Here is a 12522-nt window from a genome sequence, read left to right as displayed (position 1 = left end):
TGCTCTCCTAGACAGTCATGGTACTGTATTCTACACTTCCCATTTTGGGGGTATACCATGGTTTCAAGTTGAATGCACAACATCTGTGTTTCATTGGAGTGGTGGCTAAATGGATGCTGGATGAGAGCCCTTTGATTAGTGCCATGCAGGAAACTGAAGTTACCCATTAAATAGGGAAATTTCATTTGGGCAAGTGCCAAGTTTCATTACTGCTATGGTATAAGCAAGTGACATAGAGTCGACCCTCTTCTCCTCTTTGAGCTCTCTAAGTGTCAAATTCCCTTCCAGCACATCCCAGTTCGGAGTTTGCTTTTCCCTGAATTCTTCCCTTCTAGGAGTAGGAGGACCAGGCTGAATCCTATAAGTATAACAGATACAGACTTTTAAGCGTTCCTTGTTTGCCACTTTGTTCATTATACACTGATCATGTGAGCACCAGCCTGGCACTATTTGCCATGGAGCAGTGGGAGTGGGTATATCTGCATTTTACTGTATTGTAGTCATTACCCCAATCCAAGTGCAATGTTAACTATGGATTCTTAGTGTCCACAGGATTCTTGCTTGCTTGAAAATGAAACAATGAAAGCAAATTGCAGAGATTTGTTAACATGCCATTAACTATCTTTTTGCAGTATCAGTGGGATACGAGTATGAGACATGTCCCGACTTTATTCTCTGGGAGAAAAGGACAGTCGTCTTACAAGGGTTTGAGATGGATGCTTCGAATCTCGGAGGCTGGTCCTTGAATAAGCATCATATTTTGAATCCCCAAAGTGGTGAGTACAGTGACTCCAGTTTGCTCATGTTGAGGGCTTTGGTAGTCCATGATAAACAAGACAATCAGTGCATAGGTTCACAACTCAATGACTAGGAAGTGACTCTCTCAGAGTATTCATGGAGTAAATAAAGCAAGGTATATTGCAGGAGCAAATATCAACCAACAGCTCCATTGGGCATGAATGCAATTCAGTATGGGCCCCAAACCAGCCACCCAAATAACTTTGTATTGCCCAGCCATCTCTTGATTGCATGATAAGCCTTGGGAATGCATGGCAAAAAGCCAATGATAAACAACTGGGAATGAATCACTGGGAATTGAGAACACCATCCTAAATACTGAGTAACTCAAGGATCACCATGCACCCCATTGTAGAAGAAGTTTTTTATACTACTCAGGTATTACGTAGAAGAGTGCTGGCACATTTGAGGTTTTTTCACTAAGATTAGTTCCCTAAAGTTGGGGGAACATAGCCTGGCCTGTGATCTTAAGCTTCTTTGAGGATGAAATCCTCCCTAGGAAAGGTTGAAAGTCTTCCACAGGATATCTGAAAAGAGGGGAAGCCCTTGGTTAGAAGGTACTATACATGCCTTCTCTGGCCTGTGACTGAGAGAAGCTCATTTATGAGAAACAGAAACTCAAAGAGAATAACAAAGCATAAGAAATGAACTCATCTAAAATATGGAGCATAAATAGGACCCATACAGAATGTGTTCCTCTGAGGGAGAGTCATGCACCAGTGATCTGAATTCTCAGTCTGCCCCATTGATGGCCCAGATCCACATCTCAAGACTATATCAGTCTGTGGGGGAGATAGACAAGGTGAGGTTTTGCTTTTCATTGGCAGTGCAGTGGCTGCCAGTGCCATTAACTATCTCAGTCATGATAAGCCCATTTATTTGGGTCAAAGCAGCCTGTCACCACAGTTATGCTGGGCACTGTCAAAAACTGAACTCTTCAAGCAGAGACAAGAATCATCTTCAGGTTCAAGGAAATTAGGATAGCATCATCCAGAAAACCACCCAGAGGAGAGGCAGAGGTGAAGAAGAAAGAAAATTCTGGAAATTTGAAAATGTTAGAGTTCTTATTAGGGGCTAACAATCTTCTACCCCTTTATTCCTACCCTCTGGGTTACCATAGTAAGTAAATATTAGAAATGTTCTTTTAGAATATTTTTGGAAGCATTTGCTTCCAATTTCAGTCTGGCCTAGCAAACATTTGCTTCTTCTCTGCATTATTTAGTAGTTAAGTACGCTTGTCAGGGACCAAAGGAACTTTCTGTGAAAGAAGGAAAGAAGTCTGGGATACTGCCATGATGACATAAATTGTGTTGCACAGGTATGGATCAAAAAATTCCAGACTGACTTTCCATTCTCTTGCTGAGTCTGATTAGTTTTAGCCCTCTTGATACTAGGTGAAGCACAACTCTTGAGCTGACATTCATATACTGTGTCGTCAGCATAGTCAAGGGGTTTAACCAGGTGGGAGTTGGCCCTTTGATAGAAAGCAAGCTTTGGAATTGTTAGAAAACTTTCCTGAGGCTGCTTCTCCAGTCCTTCCCACTGCTCCTAGACTGGATCAGAGTCAGTGGTCAGATGTCCCACTCAGAACCCCAATGATGATTTCACTATGTCTGGCAGGGTTCCTTCTGTGAGCAGCATGCTCAGCATGTCAGTAATCATTTCTCACAGCAATTTAATGAATCTCCTCGTGACGTTTCTGATCTAATGTAATTGCAGGATCAAAATGGGATGGCAGCCCAATAGTAAGGTATATCTCTAGCCTCAGTGTTGTCCAGTTCAGTTCTTAACAATACTGCAGAGCTTATCTAACTCTATCCAGAAACATGATGCAGTTGGTAAACTAAAATATCTCTACATCAATATTAGTCATGTCTGTTGGTTTGCAACATAAACATGCTGGCTTGTAGTATAGCATTTAGCAATCAGTAGGCTATCCAACCTTTATACATATTAAACTTTGAAGTCACACATAGGAACAGAGCTATTGAGAGTTGGATGAGTCCTTCCCTCAGAAGGCATCTCATTCAGCTCACTCATTCTGCAGATGAGGAAGTAGAGGCCAAGGAGAGGATGTAGTCACACAGCTAGTACACAGCAGAGCTAGGATTGCAACCTGGGCTCCCTGACTCCAAAGTCAGTATGTTTTACCCTGCACCAGGCAATTTCTCTAGTTTTCTGGCTCCTCAATTCTCTTCCTAAGCTTCTAGCTAGACCCATATGTCATTCATATACAACATACCACATTATGAGAGCCAAACCACATATTAAAGGGACAAATTATCGGGAGTAAAGTAATGACGTCGTAGGATACAACATAGATGAAACTTAAAACGAGTAGAAACTATTCAGTCAATAAGTGAGGTCCTTCAACCATTTAATCCCATGAAGCCATGCTATACAAGATGCAAAAAGGTTCACAGATCCTCTTATTTGCATTCAGTTCCCTTGAAGACATGCCATCAAGTTCATCATGGCATGAGTAGGTTTTCTGAGAGTAAAATCATTACTCCAAGCTGACATTTTCAATATAATCTAGATATAAAATCTAGCATTTATGTAGCACCTTAATGTTTCCAAAGCATTTTACATGGGGTATCTCATGGGGCCCTCACAACAGTCCTCTTAGACAGTGATTTTTATTAGCCCAATTTTACAAATAAGGAAACTGAGGCTGCAAGAAGTGACTTGTCCAGAGTTACACAGCTAGAAGTAGCTGAGGCAGAATTCAAATTAGGGACTTTGTGACTCCAAGATCCACGCTCTATCAACTGTGATGCCTGGCTGTCTGATAGCCAGATCCGTGTCTTCACCTCCCACCTGCCCACTCCCATTCTTGTGATCCCCATTGTTTTCAAGAGATGCCTACTATGTTCTATTTTCTTACTTCAGTGTCTTCAAAGGCAACCCTATATAATCATTCCTCCTTTACCTCTGATTTTATACCCTTGAATGGGACACAACCACCTTCTAGCTCAAGTCTGCTTACTACAGACACTCATTCAACTGGAGGGTCCCCATGGCTTATAACCCTATGATAAGAAAATAATTTTTTTCAGTCAAGGGGAGGAAAAATGGATATAAAGGAACTGTAATAATATCTGACATTAATGCCATGCTCCCAGGTTTACAAAGTGTTTCAGAGGCATACATGCCTCACACTCAGTCCTTGAAAAGGCCTTTTTCACTTTCTGCATCATCAGGTATGAAAAACAGTCAGACTTCCAAGGGCACTGACTATTTTTTATCCCTTTTTATAAGAAAAAAATCCACTCTTCTCATATGAGCAAAGTATCTTACTTCCCTGTGGTCCAAACCTTTTCTGATCTGCATGCCATTATAATTATTTAGTTTTTCTATCCTTTGCTAATTTTGTTCTGTCATTGAGGTATCTCTTAGAAATCAATTCTGTATTTCAAAGCAGGCCCGCATATGCATGCATAGGCAATTCATCAAAACTAATGCAGCAAGACTAAGGCTTTCTCTTCCACTCTCTTATTGCTCAATTCTCAAGATAAAAACTGTGGTCTTACACAATGGAATTGCCACAGTTTATTTTTCCAGGGTTTGTTGGTGTTATTTGGAATTTCTTTCTCCATTTCCAAATGAATATCTGTTCCAATCAGAAGAGGCCCTTGAAACTGGTGTGAGGAAAAGGGGTCCAAGGGATGAATGATCACGAAAATGGGGAAATTGCAAAGAGCAGTCAGAGATGAGAAAAAAGTCAGGCAACCCACACGCTACATTGGATCAAGGCCAATGGCTCTTTGGGCCAGGGATTCTTGCCTCACAAAAGTTTTCTAGAGCTACAAAGAACCTTAAAATAGCCAGAGCTAAAGGACTGACTGAACAGTATGGCTTGTTCAAAGAGAAAAAAACAAGAGTGACCTACACATCCAGAGCTAGAGAAAGTTAGAGAAAGCCAAAAATCTAAATCTTCTTTGTCCACTAGTCACTGGAAAGAACAGCAGCATTTTCAAATCTCAGGACTGTCTGTTGAATTTACACTTTTGTGGGAATCTGGAGTCCAAAGCTACAAATCTCAGGACAGCTCACTTTCTACTTTGGAGATTGTAACTTGAGCATTCTGCCTCAGCCATTCTGAGGCAGAATTTTTTCCCAGTTTATACAAGCAAATACAGCCTTAGTGCTTGGACAGAAACAGAAGGATGGTTCAGACCTACACAAGACTCCAATTCTACTGCCATGGCTGTGGGAACTCAGAAAGATATGCCTGGCCACATTCGTTTCTCTGTATTTTACCTGCAGTGTTCCTGGAAACAGATTTCAAGAGTCTTCTGAACTTGGAAGTTTTTCATATTGGCAATGGCATCTTAGCAGATTCTTTCCAACACCTTACATTCTCACAAGTCTTAGAAAACAGAAGTTTAAATTTACTCAGCATATATAATTGAAATTATACCTTGATCATAATGGAGAAATTTTAGCTCAAAGAGAAATATGCAAATCATTGTTGATCAAGAAGATAATTAGCCACATCACTTGTGTATGAGAAATTTACAGTAAATTTCTCTCTCTCTCTCTCTCTCTCTCTCTCTCTCTCTCTCTCTCTCTCTCTCTCTCTCTCTCTCTCTCACACACACACACACACACACACACACACACACACACACATACACACACCTCACAAGAATAGAAACAGAAGGGAGTTCTACAAAGACAGAGGAAATGAGGGGAAAAAATGTCTGTGTGTGTGTGTGTGTGTGTGTGTGTGTACCCACAAATGAAATATTGGAGGCAGATGTTGCAACTCGTGGCAAAACTATGTCTGGGAATATGGGTCAGAGTCAGAAGGGTATCTTTCCCAGAACCTGGTTAGCTGCTCTAGCTGTGGCATGCTTTGGCTAAAATGAGCCAAAACATCCCTTAGCTGCACAGTCCTCAAAAGGGGAAAAGAGTTCCGAGAAAAGCAGGTGCTCTTGTCCTCTGACACCATCTCTAAACCAAAGAAAACAAGCCAACATGGAAACCCCCTTTTCCAAGACAAGAGGCAGCTATAGAAGGGAAGATCCTCACTCCACACCCCACCCCCAATTTGCCACATCCAGATCTGGGTGGGAGGAGAGAATTAGCTTAGGATTGCTGTCTCTATGCAAGGGTCTAAATTTTTTAACATCTGTCTCCCAAAGTAAACAGCCTATGTCAATTCATCCAGAAACTCACCACAGAGAAAAACAAGGAAATTGAATATACATGCACTAAGCCATTGATATAAATTTAAATTCAAAAGGTGGTGACATTGTTCCTTTTGGAATCATTTCAAAGCCAAATTTCACTCCTTTTTTAATCTATGCCTTATTTTAAGTAACCAAATTGTGATGATCATGATTTTGCCAACTTCTCCTTTTACCTGAAAATATTAATCTTACTCCTTCCTACAGACAAGCTCATTTACATGATAAAATTCTCTTGAATTTTAAAATTCTTGACATATAGAATCTTATGCTGAAATTGACCCTCCCATATTCACCGGACACCAGAAACGAAGCTCTACAGCTGAAAGTTTAATGAACCTTTTTTCTTTTTGCCAAATTTCACAAAACTTCCAAATTCACACTTTTAGCTCTCTGAAATTTCTGAAACTTTGCTTTCACACACCACATCCCCCACTCCTTCTCACATAGAAGCCTGATCATTTTTGTTCAAGATTTTTTGCACTTGCTGGTTTGTTAAAGAAAAAAAGCAGTAAGATTTTAATCCAAATTAACTCACAAAATACTAGGGGACACACATTTAAACAGCAAATGTATGCAATTATCATGACATGACACCATCAGTAAACATTTATTAAGCACTTACTATGTGTCCAGCACTAAGTTAAGTGCTGGGAATACAAGAAAAGTACAAATAAATACAGTCTGTGCTCCCAAGGAGTCCGTGATCTCATGGGGGAGACACATGTAAATAACTAGCTCCATAGATGGAAAGTAACCTGAGAAGGGAAGGCATTAGCACAGCGCTGGGAAACCTGAGGCCTCGAGGCCACGTGTGACCTTCTAGACCCTTAGGTGCAGCCTTTTGCTTGAGTCCAAGTTTTACAGACCAAATCCTTTTATTATTCTGTGTAGTTTGGATTCAGTCAAAGGGCCGCACCTGAGGACCTAGAGGGCTACGTGTGACATTGAGGCTGCAGGTTCCCCACCCCTCCCTAGCATGTGAGGGGACCAGGACAGGCCTCCTGGTTAAGCTATGTCTTAAAGGAAGTCAGGGAAGTCAAGAGCCAATCACTGCTTGGGTTTGAATTCAAAGGTGTTGGAAGTGACTCCATGAGAAGGCGATCTGGTCCAACCTCACTCCTCCCCATTTTGCAGAGGAGATGGACTTATCCAAGTTCACACAGGTAATAAGCACCAGAACTAGGGTTTAAGCCAAGTCCTCTGTCTCCAACCTCATCTTTTCTTCTTCTTATGATGTGAAGTGAGGTTTTCCAGCAACCGTATCAGTACTGAGGACAGCCCAAACAGTTGTAGGCTAACTTGATCTCAAATACTGAATGACTCAAGGCATCCTTAAGGGCAGAGGTTTTTTTAGTTCTGCCCCTTCCCCCAGAGGCTAGGTGGAAAAATGCTTTCATAGCTGAATCTTTCCATTGAGGCCAGTTAACATAGGAAGAATAAGAATACCATCAAACCTGTCATGCTTGGAGCATTGTCACTGTTTCAAGATGAAATTCTCCTCAGTTGGTCTTATATGAGACATCTGAAAAAAGCAGAATGGAAATAAACTAAGGTGATAACATACAAGGCTTCTGTCACCCTGAGGAGGACAGAGGCTGAAAGAAGCTGAGTTTAGGGAAACAGCAACTTAAGTAGAAAAGCAAAATGTGAGACGCGGATACATGTCTAGGATGTAAAGAAGATTAATACCAGGATTTAGGATGATGCTTGAACCCATTTCTATCCCAAGGGCTGCCTCTTGAACACAAGGATGTGTGTCTATCTGTCTGTCGCGCCTACAAGCCTTCTTTGAGGAGACTAACCCACCACCCTGACCAGTGCCACCAGACTACATTCATAGCACCTGTGGTGGTGGCTTTCAAATCACACCTCAGACAGTAGCTGTGTCACCAGTTGACCTTTTAGAGCTTCAATTTCCTCACCTGTAAAAAGGGGATAATCTTATCTTTAGTGACAAACAAGGCACAAGGCTCTTGTAGGGCTCAAGTGAATTTTGACTCAAAATCCTTGCTTGCTTTCCAAATGGTCTTTCCAAAGCAGCTTTCTTACCCAAAGGTGCCTTTTGACACTTCTCAGAAAACTGGAGTGTGTTTTGCCAATTTTAAAGAACTATGTAGATGTCATTATTGCTATTTTCATTCTATCCCTTTTTCTTCCTCCTTTTTCAAAGAGGAGTCCAAAGTTCATTTCCATCTTTCAGAAAGTGTATTGGGCAAAGATCACACAGACCACCAGGTCTCATAACTGAATGGGGCTACAACATCCAATGAAAATGTCAGCTTTTTCTTTTTCTGTTGTCAGAAGTAGAGCTAGAGTTTAAATAGTACAAATATGAAAGGGCATGTGTCACTTATTAAATTATTAGGATTTTTGCTTTGATTGGAAATAGTTTGACATTTTCAGAAACCACTTATTTCTCGCCCACTTTTCTTGGCTCATATGGGTTTGTCTTTTCCACATGCTTTTCCTTGACATTAAACACAAAAGAGGGAACTGACCTCAATCAAGCCCACCTCCAGCTGCGAGCTCCCTGGTCGGTATCCTCTTACCATTCACCACCTTCAAAGTTCAGGACAGAAGGAAATGATTGAGAAAAGCTGGCTTTGGGGGCCTCCTGACTTGCATGAATTTGTTCCTTCCATGCTAATTCACCAGTAATTAGATTTTCATTCATCGGTGCCAAGTTATTTCTCAGGGTTTATTCTAAGTCAGAAGCCTCACGTTGGCCAGCTTTTCAAAAGGGAACATTTGTTCATTTTATCATTACATCTGAAGCCCCATGCTGGTCAAAGAGCCCATCAGAATGCCAGGAAGCAGGCCTAGAGCCAGCTCAGCCATTGCCTTTTGGTGTGACCTTGGACACAAACACCTCTCCTGAGGTACTTTGCTAGTCTAAATCCCACCCACAAAAACTGTTTTCTAAGTAGGAATGATAAATCCAAAAGAGCTGCCTTAGAAAGACCAATTTGGAAAGCAATGATACTTTCCTCTCGGGTCAACTGGCTTTTGCTAACTGATTAAGGCAAGAGGAAAGTCTCTCCAAATTCTCCTGCTCAGATTCCCTTAGTGGAGGGGGGGGGGGGTAGGACAGGAGCAGGGGAGGAAGGGGAAAAGCATGTTCTTTAGGCAACTGCTTCTTTTAGATCCAAGACAGACAGCAGATTAGAAACAAGTCTATCTTCCCCCCAATTTTGTCTTACTGGTTTGAAAGGCACTTTAATTAGAGTGGATACCTGCTATCCTTCAATTCTTCTGTTTTCCTTTGGCTCCAAATCCCTTATTCGGTGTATGGTTTCCAGTGGTTAGCATTTCCAGACCATTTGTCATACCTACTTGTAGCAATCATGTCTTCCTGAAAAATAGCTGTTGGCTGTAGAGGAATAGTTTGAAATATCGTGCCTGAAGTGTGTGTATGTGTGTGTATGTGTGTGTGTGTATACATACATATATACATACTTACATATCTATATACATACACATATGCTATCTACTTTCATTGGCTATGTCTATCTACGGAAGGAAGTGGCACACACTAGCTACTTATATTGTACAATACAGAATAGCATTCAAAATAAACTGTCCCTCTTAGACAAATTCAGGTCTTTGAAGTTATTAGGCATTAATAGTCAACATTGCTCACCCATCATAGAGTCAGGTCGCTGGTTGCCATATGCTATCAGAGCAAATCTACTCCCTAGTGTTGGCTGCCAGATGAGCATTAACAATGATTGGTTCATGCTCTGAACATGACTGAGCAGGAGGAAGCTGTCCAGGGTACTTGCCGATTGTGGATTGTCATCTCTTGAAGATGAATAAACAATCTTCTGGAGCTCCTCAGCCTCAGAAATAAAGTAGTAGCTTCTGTCAACCAAGTGATTTTTGCCGTGGGGCAGGAACAGGGCATTTCCATTGATTACCCTGGCATATCCTCCAGCTTGTTTTTCTGTCCCCTCAGTCATCTCCTGAGAGAAATATGGATTGTGGCCCTCATTCATAAGTTTGAAAAATGATACCTTCTCTAAAACCAGCATAAAGCTCCACCCACTGGCTTCTGAGGGAAATTTTCATTTCAAATTTCCTTATAAACTTCCAAAGTTCTAAGTAGAAAAGTAAGAGGATTTAGCCAAGTGCTTAGTGATGCGATTGCCTTATTGCACAACTAACTTAAATTTTTTCAATGGGAGGGAGGAGTTGGAGGAGTAAACAAACAGTGCCTTGCTCCCAGACTCCAATGATGCCCAGATGCCTCCGATGACTCTGTGATGCCCAGAGCTGGCAGAAATTTGGCCTTTCCCATAAATATTGTGTGCTAAGTTTCAGGATCACTTGCTTCTGTTTTCAAAATGAGCATTGATGGTAGAATAAAATGGAAAGGGGGCACTGGTAATTGATCAAGAGTTCCAGGAACATAAACACAATATTTCTAAAGCAACCTCTTGCAGAAGAACTGGTGTTAAATCATCGTTGCTAGATCGCCTGCCCCACTGTTGTATAATGGAAGGTTAAACAGATTCTCAAAACAACAAAAACAACCTTCAAAATGATCTATTTTTGCCAATGCAATACAAAAGGGGCTTGCCCATTTCTGCTCCGATTGCTCCAGCTTTAAACAGGAATGGTAATTTCAGTACATTGGCACTTCAGCTCCTTGCATGAAAGCAAGACAGAAATTGTTGAGATGTAATCAGAAAGTACATTGCCTTATGTTTTATTTCCTTTAATCATTCTTCTTCTTTGATGGAGTGCTGGGCTTTCTAGTGGAAAAGGGGAGTTTTAGAATTGCAGACTTAGAGGATTGCTTTAGCGTAGCCAGCTTTAGTTTTTCAAATTGCCAGGACTCTAGTAATAACATGTCATTTTGAGGGTAATTGTTAAGTATACCGTTATTCTGATACACACATCCACACACGCACACATAGGAAAGCTACCTGAGAAAATAGATGTTAATACCCCATCTGCTGTTTCTAAGCCAATAATTGGAAAGATTTTTGAATGCCATGCCCTACAGTGCACTGCTGACATGCTTGACATGCTTCACAGTGGTTTCCACATTTATGGTCTCATTGGTGGGAGAGTCAGTTATTAATGACAGGAAGGGTTCCTTTCAATGCCGCTGCTGTCTGGTCAGCCCCGTTTTCATACACTGCAGCATGGCTCATCCTCACTGGAATACATGGTCAACTTTCAAAGTAAATGTTGTCCTGGGAGCATGGAGCACTGCTCTATTCATCTTCTTTAATTAAATATTCAGAATTCTAAGAAATGACTGCACTACCAAATCACGCTCATTAACAAAGTGAAGAGAAAAGTTCTACCTCAAGCATAAGCTGCCTTTGAAAAAGAAACCCCAAGGAGAGAGGGGAAGGGGAAGGGGGAGGCAAAGAGTGGGATCTGAAGTCTAAGAGATGAGGAATAACTGGGATTTCAGTTTTCTGGAAGGCAGCTTCTGACTCTGTTCCATAATGTTGATATCATATTGTTGTACATGTTTTATTCTCTTATATATTTGGCTTGGCAATATTACTGTCTCTGAGAAATCGATACTTTCTATTGTGGGACTCTGGAGACGAGAGTCATGTGCTGGGAAAATTGAGGGAAGCATTTCTCAGAGTACCTAGAGAGAGTAGTACTAGTGCGCCAGTAAAGTGAGTGGGACTGGGGGAGAATGGGAGATCTGACCGCTAGGGAGTTAAGTGCTACCTCAGTTCTTGGCAGTCACTCTAGTCTAATATACTCCGATGTGTTTCTATATCCGGGACATTTCACCTGCTCTGAAGTTCTTGATGTCTTTGAAATTGGAGGCCTTAGGAAGGAGAAGGGCCCTCAACATTTTGGTAACCAATGTTTTGGTAAAGGTAGTCAGTATCTCCATTATCTCCCTTGGTGAAAGGAAGAAATAACAGTAAATCCCAAGGTGCAGAAGATATGTGGAGGGCCCTGTCTACACTGTGGAAAGGTAGACAGGATTCCCCAGTGATGATATATAGATGGATAGATAGATTTTTGCAGCAACAGTGGCAAGTCACCTTCCTGATATTTTACTAGGATGGTCATCCAAGTGAGTTTTCTGCCTCTGCTTAAGTTGCGTGAAGAGGAAACGTGGTAGCCCAGTGTGTTAGGTATCAGGAGAAAACCAGTTAGAGATGACAAATTGGCCACAGATAATCTCTACATAGCAATATTGGACTGGTATTATATGGCAATGCAGAGATACATAATAGATGAAAGCATGCTCTGCCATGTGACCAGTAAGGAAAAAGAACAGACATAAAGCATGTCACCAGGGAAATGCAGGCTTGAAAAAGAACATGTCCAGATTATGTGATGAAGACAAGGAATGACAAGTAGACAGCCTAAGAGTTTTGCTGGTACTCTTGTAATATTAGAGAAAGAGAGGAAGACCTCCAGCATGTTGAGTGACTTCCCTGTGGTAAAACTGAGTCACACAGGATGGGCAAATAAGAACGGGTTGAGATGTACCTAATTGGAAGGATTATCCAAATTGATGAAATCATTGCTCCATTTG

General features: G+C 41.3%; 1 protein-coding gene across 2 annotated transcripts in view; it reads left to right on the top strand.

The window, feature by feature from the left end:
* The window catches only part of TENM1 (teneurin transmembrane protein 1), a 773658-nt gene that overhangs the window by 671440 nt on the left and 89696 nt on the right, over positions 1 to 12522 (top strand). For both annotated transcript variants that reach the window (XM_072626495.1, XM_072626494.1), the window contains one exon: positions 633 to 776. In XM_072626495.1, the coding sequence (XP_072482596.1) occupies positions 633 to 776 (144 nt within the window). The remainder of the gene's footprint in view (positions 1 to 632; positions 777 to 12522) is intronic.

Source organism: Notamacropus eugenii, chromosome X, assembly GCF_028372415.1.
Source record: "Notamacropus eugenii isolate mMacEug1 chromosome X, mMacEug1.pri_v2, whole genome shotgun sequence".
NCBI classification, from domain to species: Eukaryota; Metazoa; Chordata; class Mammalia; order Diprotodontia; family Macropodidae; genus Notamacropus; species Notamacropus eugenii.
The sequence above is the reverse complement of the archived record's forward strand: the minus strand, read 5'-3'. Positions and strand labels throughout refer to the sequence as shown.